The following is an 18,908-nucleotide window of genomic DNA, read 5'->3' on the forward strand; positions in this document are numbered from 1 at the left end:
AATTGGGAAAAGGTTTCAGCTAGTAGAGCTTTTTGTCTAATTAAAAAAAAAACAAACCAACTTTGCTTGTTCTGCTCAGATTTTAGGGCCACGGAATTTGAAACAAAAATACATAAAAGTCACACAGAAAGAGGCTCACCTGCAGAATTCTTGCCCACAAAATAATCAGAAAGAAGAAACAAAATGGCAGTGAATTACTAACCCTCAGTGACTGCAGATAACACACAACTCGATATTATTTTATGGGAGATCCCATGTAGAAATTCAAATTACTAGAGTTTGAATTATTTGGCTCCCAATCCCATATACTTTGGAACTATCCAGACATGCCATACTTTCCATATATTGACCCAGAATGTGTAATCCAACTTTAAAAAGATGTGTATTAGTAGCTGTGACCATACAGAGCATGATATACAACCATTGTTTTGCTTTCAATTAATGTAGTAGCAACAAGGATGCAGACAGATCTTGCAATTTGGGTTATTCATTACTACTGAAATTGCAACACTTTTTGTTTCCATTTGTTTTATTTTGCTGATAAGCATATTGCAGGTTTTTCAACTGTATTTTTTTTTTGATTGGCACAGAACTGTGTGTCTGTGTCTATCCTAAAGTGCTTCTGTCATACCTAACTGCTTCTGAAATGAAAGCACAGACTATGGTGACTGCAATAAACAGCAGACAGAAAAGGACAGGCAGTTTGTTGTATTGTTCCTTGGATCCTTTTCAGCAAAGTGAGTGCAAAGTATTGATGTTGCATGATGTGAACTGAATCTACATCTGCTCGTGAGAGAGAGGACAGCTACAGCGGGAGTAAACAGGTAAGGAGAAAAAAAAAGGGGGTAAGTTTATTGTTCAGCAGCTGAAGCTGTCAAGGTCCTTAGGAAAGGGAAAATCTGAAAGAATCGACATCTGTCAGCTCTGCTCACTTTGGGACTGACTGACAGCAAGAGAAGAGAATTATACTGAGATGGGAAACATTTGGGACTTCTCCAGACCGTAAGAGACGCATCCTCTGTCCCAACAATTCAGCAGAAATTTATATACTTCTACTACCTGTTCCTGAGCTTATTAAATCCCTCCCTCACACTGTTTAATTGCAGCTGTGGGTGCTGTGGGAGCACCTTAGTGTGATCACAGCCACAGAGCCCTCTGTGCTATGTACTGCAAACACAAAATAAAAGAAAAAGGCAGTGCAGCCCAATGAGACTGTTTGCACACAGTCAGAAATTTTTCTTAGTACTATGGCATAAACATACTGTTGCATTTTTATCAGTATTTTGTATTTGGTAAAAATATTCTGAAGCTTAAGGGCTCAGTGCCCACAAATATGCTGGCACACAAATTTTGCATATCTTGTAAAGTCTCTGCCTGTGCTTGGGTGTGCATAAGCAGTGGCTGATTTTTCAAACACTTCATATCTGAGCTGCAGGACGGAGCCAAAAGCAGGGCAATGAATTATGGGCAGCACTAAGGTGTTGGTACAGTCCAGCAGACCTACACACAGCACAATCATTCAAGAGAGAGAGAGAAAAGTGGCATGGGACTTTTATTTTATCAGGATTGCACAGAAAGGCTAACCTCTGCTTCTGTGGATGGATCATTTTCCCTAGCTGCACTGCACACACTTCTTCTGGAATGGCTCTAACTTCACAGTATCTGCTTCCAACAAACTTCTCTCCAGGCTAAACAGACACTTGCTACTCACACAACAGTGCAGGGGGAGTGATGCTGAAAAAAGAAGACATGGTGTGGCTGGCATCTTTGCCTGTCTTGTAATCTGAGCAACGTCGCAATGATTCCATCAACGCTGTCAGAAACAGGTTCAAGAGCCCCCCAGGTAGGTTGCAAGCCTTGGCACAGGGAACAACTAATGCAAAGTGGTTGCCAATTGACCAGAGGTTCTGGGAAGGTACAAAGCGACACTAAGGACCTTGACTTAGGCTGATGACACAATTTTCTTCTTCTGTATTCTCAACATTTCAACCCCTGTTTCAGAGGGTATGAAAGAAGCATGGTGGGCTATGCTGTCAAGTGCTATTGGTTTTACATATGGCACTCAGGAATGAGTGACACCAAATTTGAGTTTGTATAATGCTGGATGAGCTTGCTCACATCTCAGTTGTATCTGAACCATGTATCCACTAAACTGAAATAAGCTGGGCATTTACACAATAATGGCAACTCTGCGTCCTGCAGGACAGATGTGTACTATAAAGATCATTAGGAAATGCCATTACCAGGAGAAGGGTCCTCTCCCCTCCCATCAAATCTTAGATGATACTGCTTAATAGAGATTCCTAAAAATAATGGAAGAAGGTTGATGCTGTTGTGAGATCTCTGGAACAGTGTTTGAGACAGATCAAACTGTACTGGCCCTCCAGGCTTATTATTTATTCTTGAGTCACTGACCTTTAGTGTTCCTTTGCTTCACACAGTGTAAAGAGGTATACGTGCTGTTACCTGTTATTTCTTCCTGGATTGGAAACAATATGGGCCAGGGAGCTAGGTCTACTAGGAAAATAGATAGAGCATAGCTGCTCCTGGAGTACCAAACACTACTTCTGAGTGATGACTGAAAAAGATCTTCTGTGCCAGTCAAAAGATTCACAGTAAAGGCCCAGAAGTTCTTATCCAGTGTACAAACCCACTGAGGTACTGTAGGTGATACCTCCAGGAAAAAACCAAATGTAAAACAGATACTCTGATGCTTCTGCCACAGTACTCCACAAAAAAAAAAAAAAAATTAAAAAAATTAAAAAAAAAAAGAGAAGAGAACTAACTTTTCTCTATCCACACATATTGCAAAACTTCTCTGCCTGGGGAGCTCGCTGTTCAGGCAGCTGTATTTGAGTGGATTCTTGTGTTTATCCTTTCGTTGTCATTTACAATAGACCAAATTGACAAGCCTGACTGACATCTGTATGGATTTCATATACACAGCAACAAATGAATGAGGTAAAGTGGTCTCTTGGGAGACTGCTGGAACTCTTATTCATTATCATTATCACCATGATGATTGGTGCAGATGATGAGGCTCCCAGCCATCCCATCCTTGAGCTCTGCAGCCCTTCACACAGCGAGGTGCTGCAAAGACTGCTATGAATGATCACTTTCCCTGTCACCCCGTGCAGCCCCACTCTCCCTGCTCCCACACAGGACACCCAAGCTGAGCAGAAGGTGGATGATGTGTTCCAGGCATCAGCATGAATCCAAGCCAAGCCACGATTCAGGCCCACTACCCCACTACTGTGGCTGGGGAGAATTCAGCCAAGTCACAGCTGCCCCTTGGCCTTGCAACGCTGGCCCACTTCATCATGGTAAAGCAGGAAGAGAAGCTCTCAGTTACCAGACCAGTAAGTGCCAAACTGATTTTTCTCTTCAATCAAATGTCTCTGGTTTTTATTTTTCACACCACAGAAAGCTGCATCAGCATTCAGACCAACTGAAATTCAAAGAGAAAAGTGGAACAGATAAAAAAAATCTGTGAAAATCTCTTTTCTCTTCCAAATTGTTTTTCCTAGACACCTACTGGGTTACATTATACTGATATCACTGCAACTGTATTCTTGAAAGGGGAAATAGTAATTTCATTGTTAACCTCAAAATTATTTCATGAGGGTTTGGTGAAATGGGTATTTTAAAGCAATTAAAGAAACTGTAATGAAAACGTGGCACCGTTTTCATGACTTATGCCTTTACAAGACTTTGGATAACTACTGCTAAAGGTTAATATGCTTTATATGAATCTGCAGGTATCTGTCAGACACCAAAAGCAATCTGGGGAAGGAATGCTGCATGGCAGAGACATCTGCTGGGTGCTTCTTGCACTCCTCCCACGCCTTGTGGTTCAGCTCTCTGGGACTGTGGATCCTGGGAGAAGCCCTGAGCTGCTCCTGCTGCCTCCAGCTGGGGAGTGAGTTTGTGACTAATGGAGAATGCAGCACACCCCTGCCCAGCCAGTCAGTCACTCAACAGGAGCCAGAAATCTTTAGGCTATGTGCTGGAATTTTAATGGAAACTTTTGCATCTAAATTGAAGGCTATGCTCCTCTATCCAGCTGCCTGACATTGAACTGTCAGAGGAAGGCTGGTGAAATTCATCCCTTTCCCAAGCATATGAAGCAGGAGAAGATCAGTATTTTAATTAGGGAAAGGAACTATCAGGGACCTCTGCAATTTTGACAATGTGCTCACACTAAGGCACTGTTATCTAAGTTAAAAACTGGAAATGAGGTTTGAGATTCTAGCAGCTCCTAAATACCTTGCATCAATCATCTCCCTTTTCAGAGAGATATTGATGCTACTCCCCACCTACAAAGTGGATCTCAATCCCTCTCCCCCTTCCTCCTTCATAGTGGGAAAACACGGATTGATCACCCTGGGTTGATGGGATCACACTGTGCTTTGACCATATCCCAGCATCCTGTGTTTCAGCTTTAGACACTGGCTGAGACAATGCAGAAAGCACTCACTGAGTAAAGCCTAGAAAGATTAAATCCTGTTTGACACAACAGCAGCAAAGAGGATGCTTTGCAAACTCAATTCCCTTTTCTCCAAATGCAAGGATACAGCTGATGCAAAGCATCCTGCAAATGAAAACAAGCTGTATTTGATTCCACGCACACCGAATGCTTGAACTGCGTTTAGCACATCACAGGTGTAGGGTTTGAGTGATAATCCCCAGTGCAGAAGGATTTTTCCTGCAGACACCAGTTCACATCTGATGGGAGACTGTTTTAAAACCAGCCTCTGCTCTTACATTGTAAGAACAATTCTCTCCCTCAAGCTACTTGCAGACAAAAACATGTTTACCTCCACCTATCAAAGCACCAGGGGAAAAGAACAGCCCCTTGAAGGAAATTAAACCCCGAAAAGCGTTTGAAATGTTATAAACAGCTTACTACCAGAGTGAACAGATGCACTGAGAAGGATAAACAAGCATTTGCCCAGCCCCTCAGAGGGAGTTGGCTGCACACCCTCTTTGCACTCAAGCCAGAGGCAGGTGGGTGTCGGGGTCCCACTTGATGTGGCCCATCCCAGGTGTCCAAGGCAAGCAGCTCAGGACTAGCAGTGCCTGGCGCTGCAGCACCTCACTCAGGGGCACCCAGGGAAGCTTGACCACAGCTTTTGCAAAGCAGTTGTGCAGGTCTGAACTTGCACTGCCCACCCTCAGGTGAGAGTGCTCACCATGGAGTATGTGCCCTGCTCGCTGTTGCAGGGAAGTGGCAAGAGCACAGCATTCCAGGAAAACAGAGCAGCCTTCCAGTGTCTGCTCCAAACATATTTATGCTTTCCTCCTGAGGCACTCTGTGGGACAGAGGCTCCATAGGTTTCCCTCCCAGCCAAATAAGCCTCTCCCTCTACTGCCCAATGAATATTGAATTATTCTGTGCAGAATCAAGCTGTTTTCTGCAGAAACACTGAATGTTCCCTTCTGTTCCCAAACAACCCATTCCTGAGTGTAGCACTCCCTCAGATAATGGAGGAAAATGGAAACAGGCCTGCCTCTCAGAAACAAGAGTAGGTAAAAAAAGGTGATAAAGAAGACACATTGGCAGTGCCCAAAAACACAAGGGCAAGATCACTAGGATTAGTTCTGCCTATTTTGGAGATGCAAGACAAATCTGGCATCACTGTGCAGAGCTCAGGAGTATCCACGAGCAGGTCCTAATCAAGTCATGGAGAAGATGTGGAAGAAACAATTAGGCACTTGTGGACTTCTTTTAAGCACATCTGCTGAAGACCATGTGCTCAAGGGACTACAGAATACTTGTGCTGGACAGAGCCCTCAAACTCTGCAGCAGCCCAAAGCAGCGACAGGGGAGTCAGTGGCTTCTGCAGAAGCTTCTGGCATGGCAGAGCTTTGCTGCAGGGCATCTCACCTGCTGAGATGCTCCCCTTGACTTGACTGCACTCCCAGGCAGGTGGCCTGTGCTGTGTAATCCTGCAGGGAACAGCCAGGCCTCCGGAGAGTCAGTCAGGTGGGGAGGCCTTGACTGACACACTGAATTCATTAACCTGCTTGGCTAAAGAGAAATAGAACGGAAATTATACAGGGGGAAAGAAAGGGCATTTGAGTTCTGTCCTTGGGCAGGTATGGTAACAAGTGATCCCAAAGTCTTTTAGAGGTTTAACCTCAAGGACAAAAACCAAAGCCCTGACCTCTGCTCCAGAAAAGGGAAAAATCCCTGAAATTAGGGGATTGTATCAGTACTTTTCTACAACACATCTCTACATATTTGCACTCTGCAGCATCATATTTCAGATAGTCCTTATGTATTAAAAAAAAGCTACTAAAAATCAAAATCATGAGCAAAATCCAGTTTGATTGTATACCCTGTTTGTGCTAAACCTTTTTTCTGCTCACCACTGACACTGGCTATCCACTGACAGTGGATTGGGTTATGTGTCTTCCATCATTTAGGAGAAACAGAGATGCTGGAGATGGAAACTGCAATAGGACTTAGTCTAACTTTTCTTCCACTATGCTATTTGCTACCAGCTGTTATAAATGAGAAGCTTGACTAGGCCAATATTCAAGCAGCAATCAATTTATTAAATTATATGGTAAAATATGAGCAAAACAGTGCTGGGTACAGTGGAGGCAGTTTTCCCTCCAACTGCACGCCGATAGTTGGGGCTTACAGGAGTTTATAGGGGTACTCATAAGCTTTCTCAGCAGTTTCTATCCCAATTTTTTTACTCATCAGCAGTTTCTATTTCTAATTTTTACATCACAGTTCTATACACTATTGTGATTTAGTTTTTCTCAGGATGTGTCCCGAAAAGGAGGATCCCCAGATGGTGTTGGTATTTTCCGAGATGTTGGTCCAGTTTCTGCAAGAATAAAGATGAATCCCATCTGGTGAAGTCCAGCTTCCCTTGGTCAAAATTATAAATCCTTGAGATGATGTTAATCTTCCTTTCTCAAGTTGTTTTTCTCTGTTTTGTTAAGGTGTGAGGTAAGCATATTTCTTTTATATATATTCCAAAGCTATGGTTTCAAGGATACAAGCAATATTCTAAAATTATACTTCAAAAGGTTATTATTGCAGCACTCTTTAAGGCCTGACTACAAGCAAAAAGCAACATCCCTAATGCTTTAATTCAAATGCTCCTAAATCAATCCAGGTTAATTGCAAACAAAGGCTAGGTTCAGAGGCCTTCTTCCATGCTTTACTTTCCTCAGTTATTGTTAGAATTCGCAGCTGTCCCATGGTGGGTGTCCACACATATTGCAATCACAAACACACACATTGCCTGTCTGTACCTGACATGAAACACAGCTTTGTATTTCACCCAGCTACTCGTTTATGAATATTTTTCTATTTAAAAAGCTTCTAACTTAAACTTCTGCCTGAAACAGAAACCTGCTCTGCAAGAACCTGAAAACCCATTACTCCTAATGGGAGTGGAGCAAAGGAGAGGGATAACTGATGAGAAGCAAAGTGCAGAGTTTGGTTCAGACTGCATTTCTTAGGCTGGTTACCGATTCTGCCCCTCCTGGATGCATCTGAGCTTTCACCTGCATTCTCCTTCCTTCTCCAAATGCCAGGCGAGCAAGAAGCAAATCTCCCCTCACCATTAATAAGATAACTAGGTAACTTGTAGCCAGTGAACTGTGATCAGTTTGCTGAAATGCAGGTATTTACTGTAAAGTTTTGAGAATCGGTGCGCCTGATGTGTGGAAAGCTTCTACCTTGCACCCTGTGCAGAATAAACAATGTCTCCTTTCCGAACGTGGCTCTTGGCCGTGTGAAAGACACCACGGCTAGGCTCTCTCGAAGCCCTTGCAGAGGGGGGTTCGGTACTTTCTAGCTGAAAACCGAGGGGAATGAAGGAGGACGCTCTGGTCCGGCACCGCCACAGCCGCGGTCTCTGACGCCTCACGCTGGCGGGAGGCCGCAGAGCACCATGGCGCCGGGGCCCGGGACTACCGCTCCCAGCAGCCACCGCGACCCCCCGGCTCAAGTCTGCGCATGCGCACATAAGAGGTCACACACCGTCTTCCCGGCTAACGGGTAACGCGCCTCCCTGCCCATTGGCTGGTACCCGCCGGAACCGGCCGTGCCGCGATGCCCATTGGGAGTTGTGGTTTTCTCGCCCGCATTAACAGCTGACGTCAGCGGGGCGGGCTGGATAGGCGTACTACTGTTCCCTGCGTGCCCCGCGCGGCCCGGAAAGAGCCGTCAGCGCCGGAGACACGGGCAGACATGGCGGGGCAGATGGCTGTGCTGGGTGAGGCGGTGGCGCGGCCGGGTTGCGGGGTTTTGGGGAGTTTTGCTTCTGTTCTCGCGTCTTTCTGCCACCAGGCTGGCTGTCGCCCCGGGCTGGCCCTCCAGGGGGGCACGACTTTCTCCTGCTCACTAAGTTGTGCTGTGTCCAGTTCTGGGCTCCTCTGTACAGGAGAGGCATGGGACTCCTCGAGCGGGTCCAGGGGAGGGCAGCAAAGATGATGAGGGGACTGGACCTTTTAGAAGCAAAGGCTGAGGGGGCTGGGACTGCTGAGCCTCGAGAAGACAGGGGACCTCATCAATCTATTCTTTCCAGTGTCTGCAGGGAAAGGTCAGAGCAGGGACCTGGCTCTGCTCGGTGGTGCCCAGCAGTGGGACAAGGGGCAGGAATTGATGCACAGGAAGTTTCAGCTGAGCATGCGGAAGAAATTCTTCACTGTGCAGTGAAAGACTAAATATTGGAACAGATCCCCCCGAGAGGGTGTGGAGTATGGAGATATTCCAGAAATGTCTGGACACAATCCTGTGCCATGTGCTCTGGGATGACGCTGCTTGAGCAGGGACGTGGGACCAGATCACCCACTGTGGTCCTTTTCAACCTGATCCATTGTGGGATTCTGTGAAAGCCAGAGTGCTCAGTGGCACGTTGCTCAGAAATGCCTGGGAAGATTTGCAGCCCAGAGCAAGCCAGAGCTCTCAAACCAAAGTCTGTTTGAAGCACTACAGTGGCCTGCTGGGAAAAACAGAGGTCATCCACTCTTTGAAATGTAACTTATCTACATTTCCGGTTGAGATTTTGTTTGTTGGTGCCAACCTCTTCTGTGCATAAACTGGTCTGCACATAAACTGGCCTGGTTTCAAGGTACAGGAAAGATTCAGAGGTATGGGAATGTGCTTTTTTGGGAACTATGGCTGAAACAGAACGAGGTACTATGGGTTTCTCTCCCCTTATTTTTAGACTTTTGGTGAAGCTGGAGGTGTTAGAACTGTGAGTTTGTAGTTTCACTGTGATTTTGGATGGCCCCATTAATTCAATGTCCTTTTGGGGTCATTCATAGGCAACTCCTGCAGAAGTACTAATTAGCCTGTGTTATTGCAGTAACATGCAGAGAGAAACAGAATTATTACAGTCTGGTGATATTTCTGGCTTGGCCGTCTCTTGGGCTTTTTTTTTCCTTAATCAGTTTAATATTTAATGCCTTAAATTCTTGACTTCTAGCCACTCTCTGTTGAGCAGGGAATCAAAAACTAATTAGGTAGCTAACGAGGCTCCGGGGTGTGAAATAAAGCTGCAGGAGTTGCAGCGTGCCACGCCATGTCACTTGCATTGACTGGTAGGTTTGCAGAGTTGATGCCCTAACCCTGCTGTTAACAACTCCGTGTTTCAGGCTCTGCTGTGCTGGCCCTGCTCTTAGCCAGCTACCTGGCACAGCAATACCTGCCCATGCCCACACCCAGGGTGATCGGGATCGACCTCGGCACCACCTACTGCTCCGTCGGCGTCTTCCTGCCGGGCAGCGGGGCCGTGAAGGTCATCGTGGATGAGAGCGGGCACAACAGCATCCCCAGCGTCGTCTCCTTCACGGACGCGGGCGTACACGTGGGCTACGAAGGCCTGGAGCTGGCCGATGCCAATCCCCAGAACACCATCTATGATGCCAAGAGGTTCATCGGGAAAGTCTTCACTTCGGAAGAGCTGCAAAGCGAAAGCAGCAGGTATCCCTTTAAGGTAAGCAGCCACCACCTTCAGTTCCCTCCAAGCAGTAAGGGATGTCCTGCAGGACGCAATCCAGGCTGAGCATGGAGATTCAGAGCAGCCCTGGGGGTGCTGGTGGGTGAGAGGCTGGCCATGCCCTGGCCATTGGGAGCCCAGAGCCCCCCGTGTGCTGGGCTCATCCAGAGCCCCGTGGGCAGCAGGGCAGGGAGGGGATTCTGCCCCTCTGCCCCCTCTGCTGAGACCCCACCTGCAGGGCTGCATCCAGCTCTGGGCTCCCAGCACAGCAAGGACAGGGACCTGCTGGAGCCAGGCCAGAGGAGGCACCAAGGGGATCAGAGGGATGGAGCAGCTCTGCTGGGGGCAAAGGCTGAGAGAACTGGCATTGTTCAGGCTGAAACAAGCAGGCTCTAGTGTGACCTAACTGGAGTCTCCCAGTACCTGAAGGGAGCCCACAAGAAAGATGGAGAGGGACTTTTGACAAGAGGACAGGGTGACAGGACAGGCGAAAATGGCTTCAAACTGATAAGAGAGTAGATTTAGATTAGAGATTAGAAGAAGTCTTTACTGTGAGGCTGATACAGGTTTACAGCGTACAGTCTTTACACTGTGAGGCCCTGGCCCAGGTTTCCCAGAGAAGTTGCAGACACCCCATCCTTGGAAGTGTTCAAGGCCAGGTTGCATGGGGCTCTGAGCAACCTGATCTAGGTGTCTCTGCCACTGGCAGGGGGGAAGGAGATGAGCTGTCTGGTACCTCCAGCCTGATTCTATGACACCTGAAATGTGGTTGATCATCTTGTCAGACCTTGAGTCATATGGCCCTGTCTGATGTGCCTGAAAACTGTAAGAGGTATCCAGAGAGCAGAAGGAAACAGTTATGGAAGTTGTGTACCTCTGCATGAGATAATGATTTTCCAGAGGACCCTGTGCTTCCCTACTGAGAGAAATGTGTTTCTGGGTAACCTTCTAGTCCCATCTCTGAAAGGATAAATTTAAACTTGTAATGCTAACTGTGCTTTGCTGAAACTTTATTAGTCCCTGAAATTGTAAAATAAACCCCCCCCCAAAAAAGAAAAAAAACCAAAACCAAAAAACCTCTTCCCCCCCAAAAAAACACAAACCCAAAAAAGTTTTAAAGCCACATCTTCTCTGTCCCAGTGTGTCTTTTCCTTCAGTACTTTACTACTTTCTTGACCAGCAGCAGAACTTGAAAGTTGCTTTAAAAAACTAACCTGCATTATATGAGCATGGTGCAAAATTGGTGGGGAAAAAAAAAATTGTGTACTGCAAGTGGTTTTCGAAGTCTTTTTAATTTTTTAATATTGTTAGGAGAAGCTGTTTCAGTACCAAGCTGTTTGTTTCCTTTCAGAAACCTGAAAGGTAACTTAATGATTAAAAAAGCATCCCTTCTGTCTTTGCATGAGGTGTTGTAAGTTGACTCCACAGTTTCTAGGTCTTAACTTTTTTTAATGTGTTTTACTAGGGCATAATGGGTGTCATTTGTCCAGATATACTTTCACCCCTTAAGTGGCATGTTTTTCATAATCCTCCTAATCAAGGAAAAGTGGCCCAGAAATGGCAAAAGCACATTTAAACTTTTCCTGAATAAAGAGACTACATGCAAATAAAATATTTGGTGGGAGAAGGGTGGGGGAGCATAGGAAGAATTCTCACTTGGGGGTTGTGTCGCTTTATCCTTCTAGATTGTCAACAAGAATGGATTAGCTGAATTTTCTGTGACAACTAATGAAACCTTTCACATCACTCCAGAGCGCATTGGCTCTAAGCTGCTGCTGAAACTGAAGAAAATGGCAGAAGCCAACCTTGGCATGCCCATTTCCAAGGCAGTCATCTCCGTGCCAGCAGAGTTTGATGAAAGGCAGCGGAATTCTACCGTTATGGCAGCTAACCTTGCAGGTGATGTCTCTCTATTCCAGAGTTTTTCTTGGAGAGCTTGAGATCTGTTTCACTAACAGTAAGGTCTTTGTGGAGGATATAGAGACTGTGAATCAGTGACAGAGAAGCTTAGAAAGCATTGGACCCGTTCCTCCTTATTGTGAGGAACAGCTGAGAATTTCTGAGTACCAACAGGTGCAGCTGGCTGGAAGTAAGTTTTACTTCAGCGACAATAATCTTATTTATAATCTCCAAGTAAGGAGACTATATAGAGTACTCTTGTACAATCATTTAAACAGAAATAGAGTGCATTAAATAAATCTCCTTAGCAAGGTTTCTCTGGAAGCAGTGTGCTTTGGCACATAATGGTTTGTGATTTTGCCCTGATACTGAAGCGGTCCTATTTTAGGGTTAAGTAAGGAAAAGAGTTCACTGGATATTATTGCTTAGGAAACTACTTCCTTTACATCTGACACTTAACTTGAGTGTGTTTGAAAAGCCCCAACAAGTAATGGCAAATGTCATTCTGATTATTAAAAACTGCAGTTTGCTGAAGTGTACCTGAGTGTTGCTTGTTGTCTCTGTCATAGGGCTCAGCGTTTTGCGAGTAATCAACGAGCCCACAGCTGCTGCTATGGCTTATGGGCTGCACAAAGCTGATGTGTTTAATGTTCTGGTGGTGGATTTGGGTGGAGGAACTTTGGACGTGTCTCTGTTGAACAAGATGGGAGGGATGTTCATCACACGAGCCATGGCAGGTGAGAAAAATGCTTTTGTTTCTCAAGGAGTGGGAGGCAAAGTGCACCAGAAGTCGCTGTTGGAGGGACTTTTAAAACATACCAACCATGTCACAGAGTGTTCTCCCAATGCACTCTCAGCTGATTTTCATGCAAGATTAGGTTTGTGGCTGGTTTCAGCAATTCAGACCACAGAGTCATACGTTTTGGCTGTAATTTGTGGTTTTATTTTATCTGTGTCTGTTAACTTTTGTTCTCACTAAAGTGAGAACAAAATAAGAACAAAGTAAAGGTCTGTGCATGTTACACTTACAGTGACCAAACTTTTGGGGGGTTGGGATAGTTTAAAATCTTTTTGTCACCTTTGCCCAAACTGGGAATATTGGCAGATCACTGACCAGTGTTTTGGGGCATCCTTCCCCAGGGTTTGGTGCCAGCTGAGCTGAGCAGGGTTTGGGAAAGCACGTTAACCCAGTAGTTTTGTGATTGGTGTATGAATAATTCATCCCCAGGCACAGAGCTCTGGCAGCAATGTTAGGTTACACAAGGGAAGAGACAGCCATGCTTCAGCTGGCCTGCATGCACACAGCTCTGAGGTGCAGTGCCAGCTGCCTGTGTTGCCTTCAGCAAGCAAGTTCTGATGTGGGCTGCTGCTGCTCAGTCTAGTTAGAGTGGAACAGCAAGAAAGATTCAGCAGATTCACTCTGATTAAGTTAGACAGAGGTCCAATAAGTGAGTTACTGTTTTTAATCAAAACAAAACAGTGGAAATTATTATCCATCATGTGTGCAGTTGACAGCAATTTTTTCTATTGTCACAGCACTGTGAGCTCATGTGCTTGGGGTCCTTCTATGATTGTTCTTACCCTTGAGCACCATCTCCCAGTGAAAGAGAAGCAGTGTGTTGCTTTCTGGGGCTTTGAAGGTCCTCTGTCTGATGCCTTCTGTTCTGATCTTTCAGGTAACAACAAACTTGGAGGACAGGATTTCAATCAGAGGTTGATGGTGTATTTATATGATGAGCTCCGTCAAAGGTTCGGTTCTCTGCCAACACAGAAGGAGGAGATTCACCGCCTCAGACAGGCCGTGGAAGCTGTTAAATTAAACCTGACTGTCCATGGGGCAGCTACACTGAGGGTGCTGTTGACTCTGCCAGCAAACGAGCTTACAAGAGAACTAGCAAAAAGCCAGGTAAAAACAAACAGTGCGCTAAAGGGCGAGGCCTCACAAAACGCAAAAGGCCTGAAAAATCTTGGAGACACTTCCAAAGTAGAGGACAACTTTGTGGAAGTTGTGTTTGAAACAGAAATCTCTCGGAAGCTGTTTGAGATGTTAAATAAGGACCTTTTTGAGAAGATTCTTGTGCCTATCGAACAGGTGTTGCAGGAAGGGCACCTGCACAAAGCAGAAGTGGATGAAATTGTGTTAGTCGGAGGCTCCACACGGATTCCCAAAATACGTGAAGTTATTCGGGACTTCTTTGGAAAGGAACCCAACACCTCTGTAGATCCCGACCTGGCAGTTGTGACGGGTGTAGCCATCCAAGCAGGAATTCTTGCTGGGTCCTGGCCTCTCCAAGTCAGTGCTATAGAAATCCCTAACAAACATTTACGGAAGACTAATTTTAACTGAAAAGAAACTCTTCTCAATTGTATTCCAGCTCTCCAAAAGGATCCATACTATTCTGACTGGCAATGGAACCTAATCTTAGCTTCATTCTATTCAATTTTCACCTGTTTCCATTGGGTGTTACTGTACACCTACCTGTGCTAAAGCTTGATGTTACTTTAAAGGTACAAACGAGTTTTTAAGTGTACTGTGTTTACTTGGAGAAGGGATATTGGATGAAAATGCCAGTGTTGACGCATCCACATTTTCTTGCTAAATTTTATTAGCAAGTTCTGGAGCGATGTGTATTTAAAGTATCAAGGGAGTGTGACCAAAGGTTTGATGATGTGGTACTGAGGTATTCCTGGGTCCAGTGTATTTCCTTGGAAGGACTGTGAAGCAGCGTTAATGCACAGAAAACTGGCAGTGTTCAGCTTACACTTATTTATTAAATTGAGCCATTTGAGCATTTAAGCACTTTTCCTAAAGGCATCTTGCAGCTTAAATGAGACTGTGGCATTCACTTGATTCTTCTGCTGTTCATAACAGCATAATGGTGTGCTGAGGCTCCCTGGCAAATTGTCCCATGATTAGGAAACCTTATTGAAAAAGTAGCTCTTGCCAGTGCAGTTTCTTGGTCTCCAAGGGCTTTATTCCTGACCTGGCTATGATGGTTAAACACAGGTGCTGCTGTTTTACCACTGATGTTCTCCACAGAGAACGAGGGTATATTGCCAAATATTCATACCTGCCCCTGCCTTATTTTAGAAGTATAGTGATTTTATGTATCTTGAAGCCACACCTGCCTGTCTTCCCTTGAATTTGACCTACACGAATTTCATCATTCTGCATTTGCAAGTGTGTGACATCTTCTCTGTGTAGCACCCCAAGCCATACTGTCCTCGTGGAGAAAGTGTGGGACAGAAGGGATGGCCTGGATGAAATGTAATTCCTGTAGCCCTAGTAAATGAAAATTGACCCAACTACTTTGTGCTTTTTAGCTCTTATATGGTTTAAGTTTTTTCATATTCTACTCTAAACGGAGCAGAGGTTGAAGCTGTCCTTTTGGGAAAGGAACAGTGTTGTGTGTAACTTGGGGTTTGAGGTGGCACTTCTTAGGACTCTCTTTTAGGCAAACTGATCACTATCCAGATACCTTGAAAATATGTTGTGAGGAGAACAAAGTCACTGAAGGAAAAAATGAATTGGTGACAGTTCTCTTTGGAGGGATTAAGCAGTAATCAAGCACCAGCTTCATTCTATTATCTGCTTGGAATTTCCTACCAAAAAACCATGTCTTTCAGCTAAGACTGATTTCAACATCCATCTGCCCAGTCTTCATCAAGTAAGCTCGAGTAACAGGTGGTTTTAAGGATTTTCTTGTCTTCTCCAGAATAATTTTGTATTAACCTTGCTAATATAAAGTGTGGGGCTTAGATTTATTGTTTTAACCTATGACTATATTAAAATAGGTTTATTACTCTCCTGGCAGTAGGCCTGATTTATGGCACTGCCATAAATCAGTTGTGCTGATTCAGCTGTTTGCATAGCTATTGTCTAAATGCATCTTTGAAGTAATCCAATTAAAAACCTCTTAAATTGAATCATAGTTGCACACAGCCATTCCATCAGCATTGTTTAACTTGACAGAGGATTCCCAAAGTACTGCTGACATCTGCTTAATTTTCCTGCATCCAAAAGAGGAATTTTTTTTGTTTGAGGATTCTTTCCTTTCTTTGTGCCTCTTTGAAAGTGACCCCAACTAAGTGTGGAGCTTCCAGTAAGTAAAACTCCTGCAGTGAAAGAAGTGCCTCTTCAATGACACCATGGATGAATGCAGTACAGTCCTCAGTTGCTGCTGGGGGCCTTTGCTTTGCAGACATAAATGTGTGTGTTCAACATCTGTACCAGCTCTTTAGAGTCACTGTGGCCTTTCCTTCTGCCCTGCTGTAAGTTCATCTCAAAATCCACTGGAGGTACAGTAGGACTTAAGTCTTCATGTCTTTAATGCACTGTGTAAAACAAGCAGACCTATATAGAAACATAACCACATCACAGAGAAGTTAAACTATTAAAAGCTTTTGCAGTTTTGGGACAAGTTAGGTAGGAGCTGGTAAAACTCTCAAAGCAAGTAAATGAGGTACTTTTTTCTTTCACATCCTCCTTCACCCTGGGGGAGTTAAATCTCCTTCAGTGTTAATCTGGAAACTGGAAGGGAAAGGCAGGTTTACTTGTAAAAACTAAATCCACAAAAGGGTATTTATTCAGAGATCTATACAGGTTGGATTTTTTAGTAGAGAAGTTACAATACACTGGATATCACAATGCATCCTTATTTATTAAATTTTCTGAATTATTTATTTTGTATCTTTTAATACTGTATTTTGGCACAAACAAATTTTAAAGATTAGTCCACTGCATTAAGTGGGTATTTCCAGGTATGCACATGGGCTGCTTACCAAAAATCTATCTTTAAAAAAGTTGATACTTGAAGGCTGAAATCTTTCTGTAATCCTTATGACTGCCTGTGGTGGTAGGTATGTAACCAATTTCTCTAGCTAAGGCTTGTTTGGGAAGTTGAAATTCTGAAAGCATCAAGAGGCTTCAACAATTGTGTGTTCCCTAATTGTTTCCCAATGCAGATGATGAAAATGCATTTTATAAATAACATTTTAGATTTTTTTAATAAAAGCAATTTCTACCCCTTGGATCTGTCTTCTTTCACTTTCTCAAGGAAATTGTCTTCCTCAAATTCCTTTGAAATGCAGAAGATGAGGTTGTGTCGGCTGTGAGAGAGTTTGTATATCTGCATTGTCTTGGGGAGCTGTAAAGTCTGCAGAGCCTGAACAATTACAGAAGAAATTGAGATTGTACTTGATACACCAGGTGTCAGTATTAAACTAATATAATAGGGCTGTACCCAGGAACTTTATTCAGTTGGTTGAGTTTTTTTAAGCAGTTGATGGAGATCTTATCTTAAGAGAAGATTGATTATGTGTTGGTATTAAGTTTCAAGAGCTTCAGGAACTGCAATAAAAATGGAAATGGCTATTTATGTGGCCTACAGATACATTTAGCTGACACTTAAAGTAAATGTACATAACCTGTCCTGATTCTGTAATTAGTAGGGAGGTTTACATTAATATTTACCAGCAAAGAGGCAGCTCCACCTGACTGCATTTTTTGGGATTCTTTCACAATGAGATTTTGTAATGCTCAATTAGATATGTAAGATGTGGTTTTCAGTTTTTCAGAAATCAAAAAGGAAAACTGACTTAACGGGGCACATTTACTGCCTCAAGAACTACCTAAGTATGTATGGGGGGGTGTGTATATCCTAAAAATTAGCCCCAAGTGGCATCTGTCTCTGTGTCCACACAGCAAGCAGTTTTGTTTTTTCCTTGAATGTGTAATCATAAGAATTAGTAACTAAATGAGCATAATGTCAGAGCAACTTAGTTCAAATTAGAGACCAGCATGTCACCAGCAAGATTTGTTTTTCAATCAGTCTTTACTAATGCAACAGTTTTAGCATATGCCATGAAAATCCATCCCTGCTTCATTCTGTTGTCCCAGTGCCAGTATGGTAAAAACAAGTGATTTGTATAAAATGAATTTTAAGAAACTTGAGCAATATAAACAGATCATAGCTGTAGTAAACAGCAGTGCTGCAAGGAGCTCTTGAATAAGTCAGTTGTTTTATATGGAATATAAAATACTGTGCCTATATATATGGAATGTCAGAGATCCTTTGAGCATTCCTTCAAAATTCACTTACTAGTTTTCTTTATTTTCTTTATTTTCTTATCTCAGCCTCTGCAACCATTTCAGAAAAGGCACTTTTTCACTGTAACAAAGTCTGTGGTGTATCATATTCTAGAATCCTTCATGTATCCAGAACAAGCGCTCTACAATACAAGGGCAGAAAGATTACAGAAGAAAAACCAGCTGTTCAGCCACATTTTCCAGTCCCAGTACAGATATCTCTGGATTATGGGAACATATTTCAAGGAAGTAATTTATTTTTTAAATGGCTTATCAAAACTTACCTCTCTGAATGCATGACTGTGTGTAACCTGTGGGCTGTAGTTAGCACTGTGCAGTTGTGAAACTAACTCTCTTTTGATGGTGGACTGCACAAAGTTATCTCTGTTTCCATGTCAACAGAAGCTGCCACCTCATCTAGAACCAGATTTTTGTCTTCTGTAGCAAAGCATGGGCCAGACAGACCAGCTGTCTCTGCCCAACTCTGTTAAAAATACATTTGAGAAGGGCAAGTCAAGCACATGGAGGAAAGGGAGCACAAGATAAAGCTGAGATTACTGTGGAGCATGTCTGTACTTCTTTCCTAACAATACTTTATGCTTCTGAAAAGACTACTGAAATATGTTCATCCACTTTGGAATTTTATTTCTTCTTGCTCAGCATATCAATAGTAGTTAAGGTGGGACTCTTCAACACCCATGGCTGAACTTGGAATCTTAAAAGAGTCTTCAGTTTTATATTCACATTATAGTGGGCACTAGGAAAGAGCCAGATTGAATGCTGAACCACTTTTTAATAATGTTCAGTGTAACAGTTTGGATACTTCAATATGTTAGCTGTATTATGCACCTTCCAGAAATGTCCTCCTGGAAATGATCTATCTGAAAAATTCAGGTTGATACTCAGTACACTATTTAAGACCTGTCCTTCTGCTGCTAAAAGCTTCGATA

The 18,908-nt window shown here is 43.7% G+C and overlaps 1 protein-coding gene across 1 annotated transcript; it reads left to right on the plus strand.

Moving 5' to 3' along the window:
* The first annotated feature begins 8,202 nt into the window (after positions 1 to 8,202).
* Positions 8,203 to 16,803, plus strand: HSPA13 (heat shock protein family A (Hsp70) member 13). The gene is made up of 5 exons (XM_084226472.1): positions 8,203 to 8,243; positions 9,628 to 9,968; positions 11,657 to 11,870; positions 12,440 to 12,607; positions 13,547 to 16,803. Exons 1-5 carry the CDS (start codon positions 8,219 to 8,221, stop codon positions 14,215 to 14,217), a joined length of 1,419 nt encoding a protein of 472 aa, XP_084082598.1. The 5' UTR covers positions 8,203 to 8,218; the 3' UTR covers positions 14,218 to 16,803.
* Positions 16,804 to 18,908: the final 2,105 nt, after the last annotated feature.

Source organism: Fringilla coelebs, assembly GCF_963513975.1.
Source record: "Fringilla coelebs genome assembly, chromosome: 2".
In the NCBI taxonomy this organism is placed as follows: domain Eukaryota; kingdom Metazoa; phylum Chordata; class Aves; order Passeriformes; family Fringillidae; genus Fringilla; species Fringilla coelebs.